At 45.7% G+C, this 14,454-nt stretch overlaps 1 protein-coding gene across 3 annotated transcripts in view; it reads right to left on the bottom strand.

Annotated features, from left to right (window-relative positions):
* The window catches only part of CRYBG1 (crystallin beta-gamma domain containing 1), a 195,465-nt gene that overhangs the window by 6,391 nt on the left and 174,620 nt on the right, over positions 1-14,454 (bottom strand). For all 3 annotated transcript variants that reach the window (XM_084777102.1, XM_084777103.1, XM_084777104.1), the window contains 6 exons: positions 9,760-9,886; positions 9,503-9,535; positions 8,060-8,172; positions 6,113-6,242; positions 2,580-2,719; positions 149-272 (listed from right to left, as the gene is read on the bottom strand). In XM_084777102.1, the coding sequence (XP_084633228.1) occupies positions 149-272; positions 2,580-2,719; positions 6,113-6,242; positions 8,060-8,172; positions 9,503-9,535; positions 9,760-9,886 (667 nt within the window). The remainder of the gene's footprint in view (positions 1-148; positions 273-2,579; positions 2,720-6,112; positions 6,243-8,059; positions 8,173-9,502; positions 9,536-9,759; positions 9,887-14,454) is intronic.

Here is a 14,454-nt window from a genome sequence, read left to right as displayed (position 1 = left end):
TCTTGATGCCATGAACTTGATGTCCAAAGGCTGAGGGAAGAGGAGCCAGTGCCAAGCTTCGGATTGAAGCTAAAAGGCTAAACAATATTTTTTTAAAAGCATGTTTTTTGAGAAGTCTTTGCACAGCGTGGAGGGAAATGTCACATACCTGAACAAAGGGCCGTAGAGAGCCTATTTGGCGACAGCCACTGAACTCATACCAATTTGGCACTTCTGCCGGAGACAGCAGGAACTGACGGCCTCTGTAATTGCCATATTCGTAGGTAACCCATCTGAAAAGATGACAGACCACAGCTGATGTCAACTTCCAGCTGTTGGCAGGCCTTCACGCTTACATTTGCTTTCACAATGCTGTAAATTTCTTTTCCTTTATTCTGTTCTCTTTCATGATTTTGAGACAGGCTTTCTGTAGGTAGCCCTGGCTGCCTTGGAACTTGATCCGCAGACAGACCGTGCTGGCCTGCCTCTGCCTCCTGATCCGCAGACAGACCGTGCTGCCCTGCCTCCGCCTCCTGATCAAGTGCTGGGCTTATCATGTCCATCTCAAAACACTATTGATTCTGAGCTGAACTTTAAAAACACATTGAAGGGAAAATAAGCCTATGTTCTAGAATGTTCAGGCCTATTTATTGATAAAAATGAATTCTCTGAGGATCAGGAGTATTTAAGTATTTATGTCAGAATCCATTCTGAGAGAGAAATAGGTAAGGGTTCCCCCCCCCTCCAATAAAGCAATGAAATAGTGATGCTCTCAGTGGGATGCTCCAGTCCTTTCTGGAAGTTGTTGATAAACCATCTGCAGGGAAAGGATCCTTATTGAGATAACGAACATCTACCAAGTTCTCGTGTGAGCACTGGTGAGCGTAATGAACGGATAAAACAGATTCTTCCAGTGAAGAAGGGAGGGTCTTCTATTCAGTGAAGTGTGTGTGAAGCCGTGCGGAGCCTCTTACCTCCATGCTCACTAAGGAGGGCCTATTCAGTGAAGCATGCACGAAGCCATGGTAGAGCCTATTGCTTCCATGCTAATTTAAGATAAATTTAAAAACAATTTTTGTTGTTGTTGTTTAAAATAAGAGCAGCCTTCCCCAAATCCCACAAGTGTTAAGCTGAGTTCCTTCCATTCACACGCTGGATTTTACACCAGAGAAGCCTACAGACTGAGCATCCCATGATCCTTCTGCTTTGCCGACCATTGGAGAAGGATGCTCTCTACCCCAAAACTCTAAATGTAAACATTTCATCTGTCTTACAAAATAGTCATTAAAATTTACTGAAAAAAAATTAAAAGTTTCAATGCTAATAATTCCTTCGGTATTTTCAGTGGGTATGGTACAACCCATCTGTCCACACAGATGTTACCCCTTCTGTGTCTATGCCCCTCAGCATGCCTCACCTGCTGTTTTAATAAAAGAAAAATGTTTTCATAGAAAAATGTATTGCATTGATATGTATTTATTTATGCCCAATTCAATTTTATAATTATCCAGAGATTAAAACCAAAACCTTCCCAAGTTTAAAAAAAAAATTGGCTGATGGGGGCTAGGCATGGTGATGCATGCTTTTAATCCCAGCATACGGGAGACAGAGGCAGGTGGATCTCTGGGATTGAGGCTAGCCCCATCTACATAGCAAGTTCCAGTCCAGCCAAGACTCCATAGAGAGGCCCTGCCAAAAGAAAAGGAGAAAAAGAAAGAAAGAAAGAAAGAAAGAAAGAAAGAAAGAAAGAAAGAAAGAAAGAAAGGGTGGCATTGCATCTCTTTATATCATTATTGTGTGTGTGTGTGTGTGTGTGTGTGTGTGTGTGTGTGTGTGTGTGTGATGCTGGGGAACTGCCTCAGCATGCATGTGGTGGTCAGAAGACAACTTTGTATCGTCAGTCCTCTGCTCCAGGAACTAACAGGTCATTAGGCTTGCATAGTGGATGCCTGTTATCTTGCCGTCATCTCGCTGACACTCCCCAGTTGACTTAACGTATACAGCCTCTGCAGTTGAGGAAAATAGTGTGCCCTTTGCTGTAAAATCACAGGGCAAGGCCTTTCCAGCCTTTCAGAGGGTTAAGAGAAAGAGAAAACTAGTTCTCTCTCACTCGCTATATAAAGGAATGCTCTGTGAGTGTGCTGAGGACAGTGTGGTGAAGCTTCCCCTGGGGACTTTGAGTCCTTAACCTAACCTTAAGCAAAAAGGTCTGGATCCATGCTTGAATGATGCTTACACAGGATCTACCCACCGAGATACATGTAACATGGAATGTGTGACACTGACACACACACAGAGTCAAAGACCGTCGCCTGCACACTAAAGATAATGTAATGTGTGTCTGACGCTTCCCAGTGTTGTCCCTTCTTGGCACACATACTCACGTCATTCAGTCTCTCCACGATGGTATTCTCTTATGTGTCCATTGCGGGCAAATGGAGGTGTACACAAATGAGATGGTACATTTTGGGGGTGTGTATATGTAACCATTCATATGTATGTATTTTTTTTTATGTGCTTCATAGGAAAAGAACATTTGCGAAAGCAAGAGAAAGAGGAGTCATCTGTTTTAGCGGATCACAAGTGTGTAAGGCACTCACATTCCACCAACGACCTGGACAGAGCGGATCTGAGTGTTGAACCCCATGCATCGCAGATTGACTGTCTCCGCGCTCAGCTCAATTTTTTTTCCTTTGAAGTTTTCTCTTTCAAAAAGAATAATTGTTGGCTCAGAAAATTCCTGTTTGGGGGTAAATTTGTTCATCTGTTAATAGTTGCAAAGCTCTTGTGGATAACCTGAAGTTGACAATACATAGTCTACTCTCCAGGACAAGGCACAGGACCCTGCCAGGCTCTACCTATTTATAAACTCAGCCCATCGGGATGTTTCCAGGCTGCAAAGCTAAAGAAAGAATGGATGGGAAGGTAGGAAGCTTTCCTGTTGCATCTAAAGGCGAAAACAGACCACAGGAAAGCGGAGACACAGAAGAGCCCGTGCCTGGAGAAACACGATATGCATGGAACCCTCAAACGGAATCTACTTTCCATCTTGGAATGCTTTCAATGAGACAAGGCCAGATGGAAAGGGATGGACATAAACAGCAAGGGGCAGAAGGCTGTGCTAGGCTGGTGTCTCGTGGTCAGGTGATATGGTGGTGCCATCCGGTCTAGGAGCCTTTTCTTTGCAGGTACTCCCGGGGTCTGGAGTTTTGGTTGGGTTGGCTTGGGAGATTTGGATTTCTGAGCCTCTGGTAGATGATTGGGCATTCAAGGTAGTGTGGTATTAAAGCCCACTTTAATTGCCAGTAGCAAAGATACTGTAGGCTCGTGGTCCCAAAACCCTCTTGGAGGAGTTATTGTCCAGGAAGGGGCAAAGGCCACAGGTAGAAGCCACAGACATTTTAGAGAGGACAGCAGCACCCAACTGATTTTTCAGACAAGAAAAAAGTTGATAATGTTCCCAAGACCATAAATGACACATCAAAAAAGCAATAGGGGGGGGGGGGAGGGATCACAGTTATAGCCCAACCTGCTTGAAGGGTAAGATACGCTACTGCTCATTTGTGTGGATGTGCCCTGATGTGCAGGAGAGAGTCTGTCTGCCATCAGCTATGGGCAGGGTAGTGTGGACAGGTGGGTGGGTCCCATGGTCTAGGAATCAGGCTAGATATAACACACAGTACGGAACCAGACACACGTTACAGGGTTAAGGATGGAACCAGACACACGTTACAGGGTCACTGCTTTGCATGTTTGCTATAGAGAGAGACAAGATGCCCCTAGCATCCTAAACACTCACGTTTACTGTCAGGAATGATCTAAACAAGTTTGAAGTGTTACCGTTACAGTTGGTGATGCAGAGGGTAAAGGGAGTGCTCAGTCATACAGTGCTTGCCTGGCATGCACGAGGGAGGGCGCCAGCACCACACAGACCCCTAACTCAGGCACACAGGCTGTATAATCTCATGCTGGGTAGATCTCCATGGAAATGTAAAAGGCTATCATCTTTAAGTGACCAAATAATGTAAGTATTTGTGCCAAGAAGGGTATGTACTAGGAAACTTTAAACATATACTTGCAGGTAGCTTTTAGAATTCTAGGCACATTAACTTTCTTTCTTTTCTTTCTTTCTTTCTTTTTCTTTTTCTTTTTTTTTTTTAAGTCTTATTTCATGACCTAGGCTGTTTTGTCTTGAAACAGGGTCCAATCTAGCCTGGGCTGGGCCCAGATTCACGATGTGGCCATGCAGGTGAGCACTCTACTGGGCGAGCCACGTCCCAGCCTTTACTTGTAAGCTGATGACTCTGCATTACTCCAGGTTTCACTGCTGCTGTTTTCCTGTCTCCACAGCATCTTATTATTTAAACCAGCAAGCAGGCCGAGGTGCTATAAAGCCAACACATACCTTCTTCCTACACTTAGGACTAAAAGCACAGGAATGTTTAAAGCATTTTTATGAGACTAGCTAGTAACAATGAATAAAAATTTCCAAAACCATAGACAAGCCTAGACTTAAGTATATGAACATCATCTTCTGGGTTTGTTGTGTTGAATGTATCATTTTGAATGGCTCCGATGAAAGATACTGTCCAAAAGGGGGCACTATCACCCTGATTAGAACCCAGTTGATAGCCTGGGGTCGATGGAAAACTTGAAGTGCGGCTGGAAAGAGGGCTCCGTGATTAAGAACATTGGCCGCTCTTGCAGAGGACCTGGGCTCGGCTCCCAGTGCACCCCTGACAGCTCATGACCACTGTGATTCCAGTTCCCAAGGATCCAATGTTCTCTTCTGGCCATTGCAGGCACTGGTAGGTGCTACACAGCTACACAGGCAGGCCAAACACCCACACACATAGACCATTTAAAGAGAACGAGTGACAACAGACTAAACCGCAGGACCAGGCCACTCTCAGTGAGACGCGGTCAAGTCCTATCATTGGGATGGCAGTCTTGGACAGTGTGGGAGGGGGGGAACTCTTGATCTGCCATGGCGCACTGTCTGGTGTGGCTTTGTCAGCACAGAGTGACAGAAGTGCTGGTGTGCCCTCGTGGATAGCCCAGGGGACCCCCTTTCCGCATGGCAGCACTTCCACCCTAGGCCCACAGGGATTCGAGAAGCTGTGGTGGTGGCAGAATCTGAGAGACAGTTACAGTCAATAAGCTAGGCGTGCTAGCAGCAGGATGGACAGCTCTTCAAAAATGGTAACATCAGTGTCTGAGTTTCATCTGCACGAGTGAGAACTATAGCACAATGACGACATAAAATTAAAGGTTCTACATACACGCTTTTTAACAACAAGCATTTTATGAGAATGTTCAGGCTGTGCCCATAAAACACAGGGCATGGCTGTGAAGGGGAGACGGCTAGGTGGAGAGGGGCCCAGAACTGCCACATGGCTGTTGTGAGGGTAAATAAATGAATGTCCTGAGTAAGAAGTTAGAGAAAGAGCAATAAAAAACCTAGTTTTAACAGACACAAAAAGCACAAAAGTGGGGACGGAGAGATAGCTCAGTGGTTAAGAGCACTTGCAGCTCTTCCAGAGGACCCAGGTTCAGTTCTCGGTACCCACTACCGGCCTTGAGTCTCCTGTATTTCCAGTCCAAGGGACCAGATGCCTTCTTCTGGCCTCTGAGAACATCTACACATTCACGTGCATGCACACGCACACGTGCATGCACACACACACATACACACGGGGGGGGGGGTACACATACACACACCTACACACACACAGAGGGGGGTACAAATACACACAGATGCGTGCACACACATGCACGCACACACAGGTGGGTACACATAGGCATACACACACACACACACACACACACACACACACACACACGGCACACATACATACATACACACACATGCACATACACACACAGAGGGGGTACACATACACACATATACGCACACACATGCACACATGGGGGAGGGCACACACATACTCATACACGGGGGTGGGGTACACATACACCTAAGTAAAAGTAAATAAAACAGGAACACACTATGAAGGGTAGAGGGCCCTGGTCTGGTGCACTTTAACCTGAGTAAGTCCTGCCTGCTGGCTTCCTTGCTCTAACCCGTCAGCGATGTGAACAGTGCACGCCTGTGCCACTGGGTCATACTCACAACATCTATAAAGCGAAGAGACTTGAGGCTCGCTCCAGGCAGGCATCCCATTGCCGAGAGACAAGGATAGTGGCCTTCTTCCAGCACATACTGATTGCCAGAGAAGTTTTCTCCATCGTAAGCAACCCAGCTGTAATAAATAGGAAATATGTAATATGCATATACAATATATATATGTGTGTGTATATGTGTGTGTACGTATATACATATATGTATATATGGTCTGAAATATATGTAATTCTATTTAAGAAATCTGATTTGTATGCAGAGCCTGGCAGTGCATGCCTTTAATCCCAGCATTAGGGAGGCAGAAGCAGATGGAGCTCTGTAAATTCAAGGCCAGCCTGGTCTACACTGTTCCAAGACAGGCAGACATACATAGTAAGACCCTGTCTTGGGGGAAAAAAAACCCAGATAAGAAACACAAGAGATATGATTTTTAGAGGTGCCTGCTATAAAATAAACATAAATCTTCTAGCTAACTGATTTTTCTTTAAAAGTATCTGGATATATTTGCTGAATTTCATCTTGTGGCAATTTAACGTGGCTAGGTTGGTTACTACACTGGACCGGTATAAATGTGGCTTTTTTCCTTTCCCATCTCCTAGCCAGTGTAGCTGCAGGCACAGGAGTTCCCTTCTCTGCCCTTTAGAGCTACTCAGTCATCAGATTTCCTTTTTCTTTCTTGGGCCTTGAACTCGGGTCCCATACATGCTAAGTAAGTGCTCTTCCCTGACCGGCACCCCGCTTTTTTTTTTTTTTTTTGTACAGGGCCTCACTAAGCTTCGTGGCTGCCTTGGACTCACTCTATAACTCAGGCAGGCCCCCGAACCTGTGATCCCCTTGCCTCAGTCTCCCAAATGGCTAGGATTAAAGGCCAAAGCCCCAGGTCCAACTCTATGTTGATTGATAACATCCTTTCCTGTCCTTTCCTGGGGCCTAAGGCCTGGGCTCTGGGCCACAGTGGCTCTGGGCCATGCTCCCCTAATCTAGCAGATGCTCACTGAGGGCTGACTCCATGTTGGGTACCGGCCTCTTGCCCGAGACATGGCAGAAATAACACTGTCCCTGCTCTCTTGAAGCTACTTCGGCAATCTGAGACAGATGATAAACAATTAAAAAAAAAAAAAGCACAGTCTGGCAGAAGGAAGTGAAGCAGTATCTAAGAGGAATGGGGCGGGGTGAGTGGGAGAAGCAAGAAACTGAGACACTTCCCTTCACTTGGCCTGATCTGATGCAAAGCCTTTCACCACAAGGTGGGGCACCGAACAACACAAACTGTAATGTTAGCTTCTGTTGTTAGGCTTAGTCCCCCTGGCTGCTTTATAGATGGTTAAGGGCTTCCTTGGCTTCTCCCTTTCTTTCTTTTTTTTTTTTTTTAATATTTTATTAATTTATTCATATTACATCTCAATGGTTATCCCAAGCTTCTCCCTTTCTTAGGCAGCATTGCTAAGATGACTGCTCGCAGCACAGCACTGTGAGTTCACTGCTTCTGACCCAGCCCCAGCTGTGTTTCTGATGAACCCATCACACTCTGTATTTGCCCCCTGGGAGTCAGATCCTCCCTCCCCCAGCCAGGCTGGCTTCCCTTCTGCTACTGTAAGCCCCCAGCTCTCTCAGCCAGGGTGCTGTCTCTTGTCCGCAGTGCAGAGTGCCAACCCTACTCTTGTCTGTCCGTACAACAAAATCGGCCTTGGGAGGTACCCGAGAGGTTCCCCTAGACCCTGCCCCTTGTACAGATGTTGGAGTAGGTACAAGTGTAGAACTGATCTGAATCCACAACTTCTGGGGCCCATATTGGCATGCCGGTCTTCTGACCTCTGACCCCAGATGCTACAAAGCAAGCTTCCCAGCCGATGTGGTGGGTTCACGGTGCCAACCACTCACAGGGGTCAGGGAAGACTGGCAAAGGTGTCAGTTCTCAACCCCTTCCTGTCAGCTTACCTGCCTCCCAGAACTCTGCAGGACTTTGTCAGAAACGAGTCGTCAATTTGATTTATAGTCTCTTCAAAACTCTGACTTTGACCTCGGAACTGTGGTTCTGAGAACAAGTGAATCTTAAAAGAAAAAAGAAAAAAGAAAAAAAAAGAGGGAGAGAGAGAAACACAAAATTATCTTGCTGAGCACATTCAGGTTATTACTTTTTTAAATTTTTATTTATTTTTATGTATATGGGTGTTTTGCCTGCATGTTTGTTTCTGTGCACTTCTTGTGTGTCTGCTACCTATAGAGGCCAGAAAAGGGTGTCAGGTCCTCTGGGACTGTAGTTAGACAGTTATGAGCTGCCATGTGTGTGCTGGGAATCAAACTTCTAGAAGAACAAACAGCCTGTGCTCGGAACCTCTGAGCCATCTCTCCAGCCCCTTAGCTCACTTCTTTTTTTTTTTTTTTTTTTAAGATTTATTTATTTATTATTATGTATACAGTGTTCTGCCTGCATGTACACCTGAAGGCCAGAAGAGGGCATCAGATCACGTTACAGATGGTTGTGAGCCACCATGTGGTGGCTGGGAATTGAACTCAGGACCTTTGGAAGAGCAGGCAGCGCTCTTAACCACTGAGCCACCTTTTTAGCCCCTTAGCTCAGTTCTTTAAATGATGACCCAGACCTGACCTGCTAACTCTTGCCACAGTAAACTGGTATGAATTTATAAATCCTTTAATTTTCTACTAGATCACCAGTGACGAATTAGAAACAGGTTTGCTATTCCAGTCTTGAGTGTTTCATTTAGAGGCATCAAAGGGCAGTGGAAGAACAGAGGCCACTTTCTAAAGGGCACCCTGTTGTTACAAGCTTGGAGGTACAGTAAAGCTTTGTTGTGGCCAGAAGCAATTGTTAACAGGTTCTAGCATTAACAATAGACTAGATTTGGAAGCATAGAGTCTAGTTTCCCTCCCTCTCGGAGGATGATACTTGCTAGCTTCTTAGGATCTCTCTATGCCAATAAAAGAGACTACAGTAGTGTTTGTGCTTCTGTGTGTAATTACAGCTGTCTGAGCCTCTGCGTTAAAAAGCCTAAATAGCAAAAGTGACGGTGAAACTGACCTGAGAGTCAGCGACTCAAAGACTTGAGGGACACAATATATAAAGTGTTTCCTAATGCATACACAGCAAATGTGAGCTCATGATACGCCGAGAGAACCATGGTTAGTGCCTCGGATTATATATGCTTATGTATATTCATGAAACTGGTTCTTGGTAATGAACTTAAATCCAGCATTTTATTACCAAAGTATTATACAAGAAATGTTTAGACACGGGTCAGTGCTGCTGGTTGAGCATGTTAATGCTTTCAGTACTAAGACTGGCGGAACATCCCACACATCTGGCATTTATGCTCAATGGAAAATGGATAGCCCCTAACTATATAATGCTTTTTAAGTTACCTGATTTCGTCTCCTTGGACCAGTGAGAGAATCCTAAACATTTTTTAAAAGAAAAGAGAGAAAGAGAGAGAGAGAGAGAGAGAGAGAGAGAGAGAGGAGATTATTAAAGGAGCCATGTTAAATTTTCTTTTCATCTACATTAGCAGTTACTGTTAAAATTACCCCCAGAATATCTTCTGTAGCAATCATTACACAAGCCAGAAGCCGTGCAGGGAAGCAAGGCTGAGTTAGTGTTCCCGGGAGAATGAACTTCTTACCAAGCATATGGGTTGAACGGAAGAGATCTTACAGTTTTTGCCTCCCCAGTCCTCAAAGCTGGTGTAGAAGCCTTTGTCCAGGACATACTGCTCTCCTGTGAAGTCTGGGTTTTCATAGGCTACCCACCTGCAGAAACACAGCCTTGGTTAGTGTTGGTCTTAGGTTACGCATAAACCTACCTCACACATCCAAAGAAGGGTTTCGCTGATCAGATCCCATATTTTTTCTGTTGTCCGTTAATATTTAGGGACAGATTGGATTTGTCTATGTGTCCAATCCAAATAGTGTACAAAAGAATGTCTCTATGCAATTTTTTGGTGTTCCTAAATATCAAATTGCTATACCTTGGGAAAGGCCCAATGAGGATAATTTTGTGTTGTGGTCCCCACCTGCCTGAGTTTCATGCCAAAGAAATACACTGGGTTTTTTTGTTTGTTTTGCTTTTTTGAGACAGGGTTTCTCTGTGTAGTCTTGGCTGTTGTCCTGGACTCACTCTGTAGACCAGGCTGGCCTTGAGCTCAGAGATCTGCCTGCTTCTGCTTCCCAGAGTGCTGGGATTACAGGCATGTGCCATCACGCCTGGATTTTAAACAGGAGCCTGATTTTTTTTTTTAATAAGTAAAAAGCTTTTTCAACATTGAAAGAGTTCTGCAGACAGATCTTAACAGAAATCTATGTCTCATATACAACAAATCACAATGAAAAATAAAACTGCGGCACGGAGGGAAAACACTTAAGTTTTTCAAACAGTATTTCCAACTTAACACGTCTATAGAAAAGCAAAGGTGAGTCATTTCTCAATAATGTTCATGTTATCTTCGCAATGATCTCAGAGACGAAATCAGTCAATCCAAGTAACTGACACTACTTCCTGTGAAAAGAGGATGTCTTTGAAGGAGAAAAAGGTTTCTAATCCTATTCCACTCAACAGATGCTCAGTGTCATCTGCTCTGACTCACGGCTCTAATGATCCACTCGCAGCTTGAATGACGCACCACATGTTCAGAACTTTCCAAGTTGTTTGCATACCTGTGACATCACATTTCCTAAGTGGGTCCTGCCTGGCCTGCTTCATGGACAGAAAGTCAGTCCACTTACTCACTCAGCAAACACTGACTGCCGCCGGCCACACGCCAGAAACCAGACGGCCGTGAAGAATGTAAAGATGGAAGAATCCCTGTCCTTGAGGTTGGTAGATAGAGGAGCGTCACAAGTGACTACGTGTCGTGCCACACTGTGGATGGGAGGTGACCTATCCAAAGTGACGGCATCAGTCAAGGGCCAGAGCATGGGCAAGCACGAGGCTCTGCGCGTTGTGACCTGCCCTCCATGTTCTGGTAAAACACACAGAACTGTCTGCACCACAACTGATTCAGGTTTCACTATGGGAGGGGTCAATTTAAACTAAAGCGTGTCTGCAGTTATTCCCTCGGAGATGAAAAACCACCCAGGAGATATGGGACACTATAGGACTTAAGTGGTCAGGAAAAGTTAAGTAGCTTACCTCTGGCTATTTGAATGCAGAAACTGGGTTCCAGTCTCTCTCAGAAAATAAGCCCCTCCCCAACACCCCCACCCCTACCCCCAGCAGCTTTTCAAGCATCAGCATCCTTGCTGTGAGGTGAGGAGTTTTGGAGACCCGGTTCTCTCTGTGGGCCTGACATTAACTTTGAGGAGTGCCTAAGGGGAGGTCCCTCAACTTTCATAAGACTTGTTTTTCATTTGTGAGGGAGGGAGCTGGCCAAGGGCCCTGTGCTGAGCCTCAGAGGCCACAGGGCACAGTTTATCTGCTGTGTCACCCCTGCACACACATCTCAGGTTAGCTTGTGGCTGAGGACAATGGCACCTAGAACAGGAAGCCCAGCCCCCAGCCATGGGTGCCTCTTCGTAAGGTAAGTCACAAACACCAGAACTTGAAAACAAAAACAACAATTAAAGAACACAGGGAATACACACACACACACACACACACACACACACACACACACACACACATGTGTGTTCCACTTCTCTGTGGAATTAAGTAAGCACAGGACAGCTGTCAGCCTGTCTGATTCACTCAAATGGAAGCACAGAGGGACGTGCACTGAGACGTGACTCGAGAGGAAAGCATTGTTGGACGGCCCAGCTGAATGTGCGGGACCTGCTTATATTTGGGGCTCTGATGAGCAAACATTCCTCAGTGGCCTTGCTCAAAAGGTTCGGTCCATGTGAGACATTGCTGCTGTGTTTGAAGGTGGACAGCAGGAGAGAGAGAGGAGCAGGTCACCCAGCAGCAACTGCTGAGAGTTAACCAAGAGGACAAACATCCTTCTGGGGAAGAGCGAAGGGGCAAAAAAATTCAAAACAAGAACACTTGTTTTTATTTATTGATTTAGATTCTCGCTGTAGGCTGGCCTAGAACTTGCCATGTAGACCAGGCTGGCTTTGAACTCACAGAGATCCCTGTGCCTGTGCCTCCCTGAGTGCTGAGTTGAAAGGTACTAGGGGCTGCCACACGGAGCTTCTTTCCCCCTAAACTCTAGAGGTAGTTTTGTTTTTACTGTTAGATGTTAAAAAGTTATCCCAGCTTCCACTGCTCAGGCAGGGGCACAGTGAATCATGGGAACATAAGCAGCTGTGTGCAGGGATTCTTCGTGACTTTCCTTCAGGACTAGAACGTGGTTCCTCAAAAGCTTAGCTGGTGTCATGAGCATCCTTCCCACTATTTCACAGCTCATCATCACAGGGGACTTAACGTCATGTGACAGTGTGCCTCTAGGGAGACAGAACAGGACTCTCAAAAGCTTTGTTCTGTCTGGGCATTTTGGCATACATTGATAACACCCCACAAATATCCTGCCCCCAGTTTTCATGCTCACTCCACCCTCTTCACTTGGGAGGGTTTTGAAGGAAGAAGATTGAGTTCAAGGTTAGCCCGGGCCATATAGCAAGACTGTATCTCAAACAATAAAAGCAAAACAAAAAGTTTCCTCCTGGATTTTGTGAAGTAAAAGAGCAAAGTAAAGCTGGGCATGGTGGCACATGGCTTTAATTCTAGCACCCAAGAGGCAGAGGCGGGCTCATCTCTGTGAGTTTAAGGTCAGCCCGGTTTACATAGAGTTCCTGGCCAGCCAGGGCTACACAGACCCTGCATCAAAATAAGTAAATAGATTAATAAATGCGACCAAAAAAATTTAGGTTGCTTATTTACCGGTAAAAATAAAGTCATAAAATAAAACCATTTTCTTTGAAACTATTAAAAAATAAGTAAGCTAGTCATCCTCGCTTAAGTGTCACATCCCGCAAGGCCTAGCACAGTACCGTCTCTGCACAGTACCGTCTCCACACAGTACCGTCTCCGCACAGTACCATCTCTGCACAGTACCGTGTCTGCACAGTACCGTCTCTGCACAGTACCATCTCCGCACAGTACCGTCTCCGCCAGTCTTGTGTGCAGACAGACTAGAATCTCCTCTCTCTGTTCAGCATTCTCAGTGTCTAATCTCTACCTCTCGCAGCAGGCGTCGTGGTCAACATAAAGGCAGCATCTGATCTCAGGATGTAACACAGCTCAATGGAGCCCTCCTACATCCAACAAACAGAGGAGGAAGTTGTGTGTGTGTGTGTGTGTGTGTGTGTGTGTGTGTGTGTAATACCACTGGTCCTCCCTTCTACTTCCCCCAATACCAAACCTCAATTGCTACAACAAGGGGAAAAAAAAAAGCCTCTGCCAGGAAATATAACTAAAAATGACTAAAAATAGAAACATGAAAAGGCCCAACTTCCTATTAGAGGAAACTGATGTCAAAGAAGCAGAGTGGGTAAGAGGAAAGCAAACAGGTCTGTGCTAACTTAACCTACATCAGCATCTACCCAGCATCCTCCAGCTTCCTCTGCAGTGTCGATGCCTGACCGGCCTGTGACTGATGAACAAGGGAACCTGGTCAGTGTCAAAACATACACCTGGTTCTCCCAGACTGAGTGGCCTACTGTCATTTTCTTTTCTTCCAGACTTAATCAGCTGTAAAGACAATCTGAAATACCGCAGAGCCACCACAGCATTTTCGGTGCCTTGTGCCATGTATTCAGATGACTTTTGTTCCCCTGACAACATATGTTCAGTTGGCTTTTGGTTGTTTGGCTGCCTACTGAAAGCCAACCATGATCATAAAATGTTAGGGCTACCTGGCCTCGGTAGAAGAGGATGTGCTCAGGCCTGATGTGAACTCCCTTTTCTGAGAAGGGGAAGGAAGATAAGGGGAAGAGAGGAGGAGGAGGGTGGGACCAGGTATGTGGGGGGGGGGGAGGCTCCAATCAGAAATGTAAAGTGAAAAAAAAAATGTTAGCGCTACTGATGTCATTCTACCAAGATGTGCCACAACCAACAACCTACCCAAAGGTGTAGTGACTAACAACAGGAGTGTGGCCTACTGTAGACATGCGTCAGACTCGCCAGGCTCTTGGGGAGGCCTCAAGAAAGGCGTTAGGGTTGAGGCTAGGCTGATACAAAGTAGGCTAGCACCAACCACTTTGAGTAGAACCGACACCAGCTTCTTCATAGGTCCTTTTGGTAGCATTATCACTTAGAAGAGACCAGAAGGGTCACTCACTACCAGATCACAGAGAACAATTCCCTACAATAGAAACCCAGCAACTCTCCTTCTGATGCTCCTGGGAGCCACACACTCCAACCGCACCCTAAGGGACTGACC

The sequence above is a fragment of the Acomys minous genome (genome assembly GCF_964271855.1).
Source record: "Acomys minous genome assembly, chromosome: 3".
NCBI classification, from domain to species: Eukaryota; Metazoa; Chordata; class Mammalia; order Rodentia; family Muridae; genus Acomys; species Acomys minous.
This window is presented reverse-complemented; position numbering and strand designations above follow the sequence as displayed.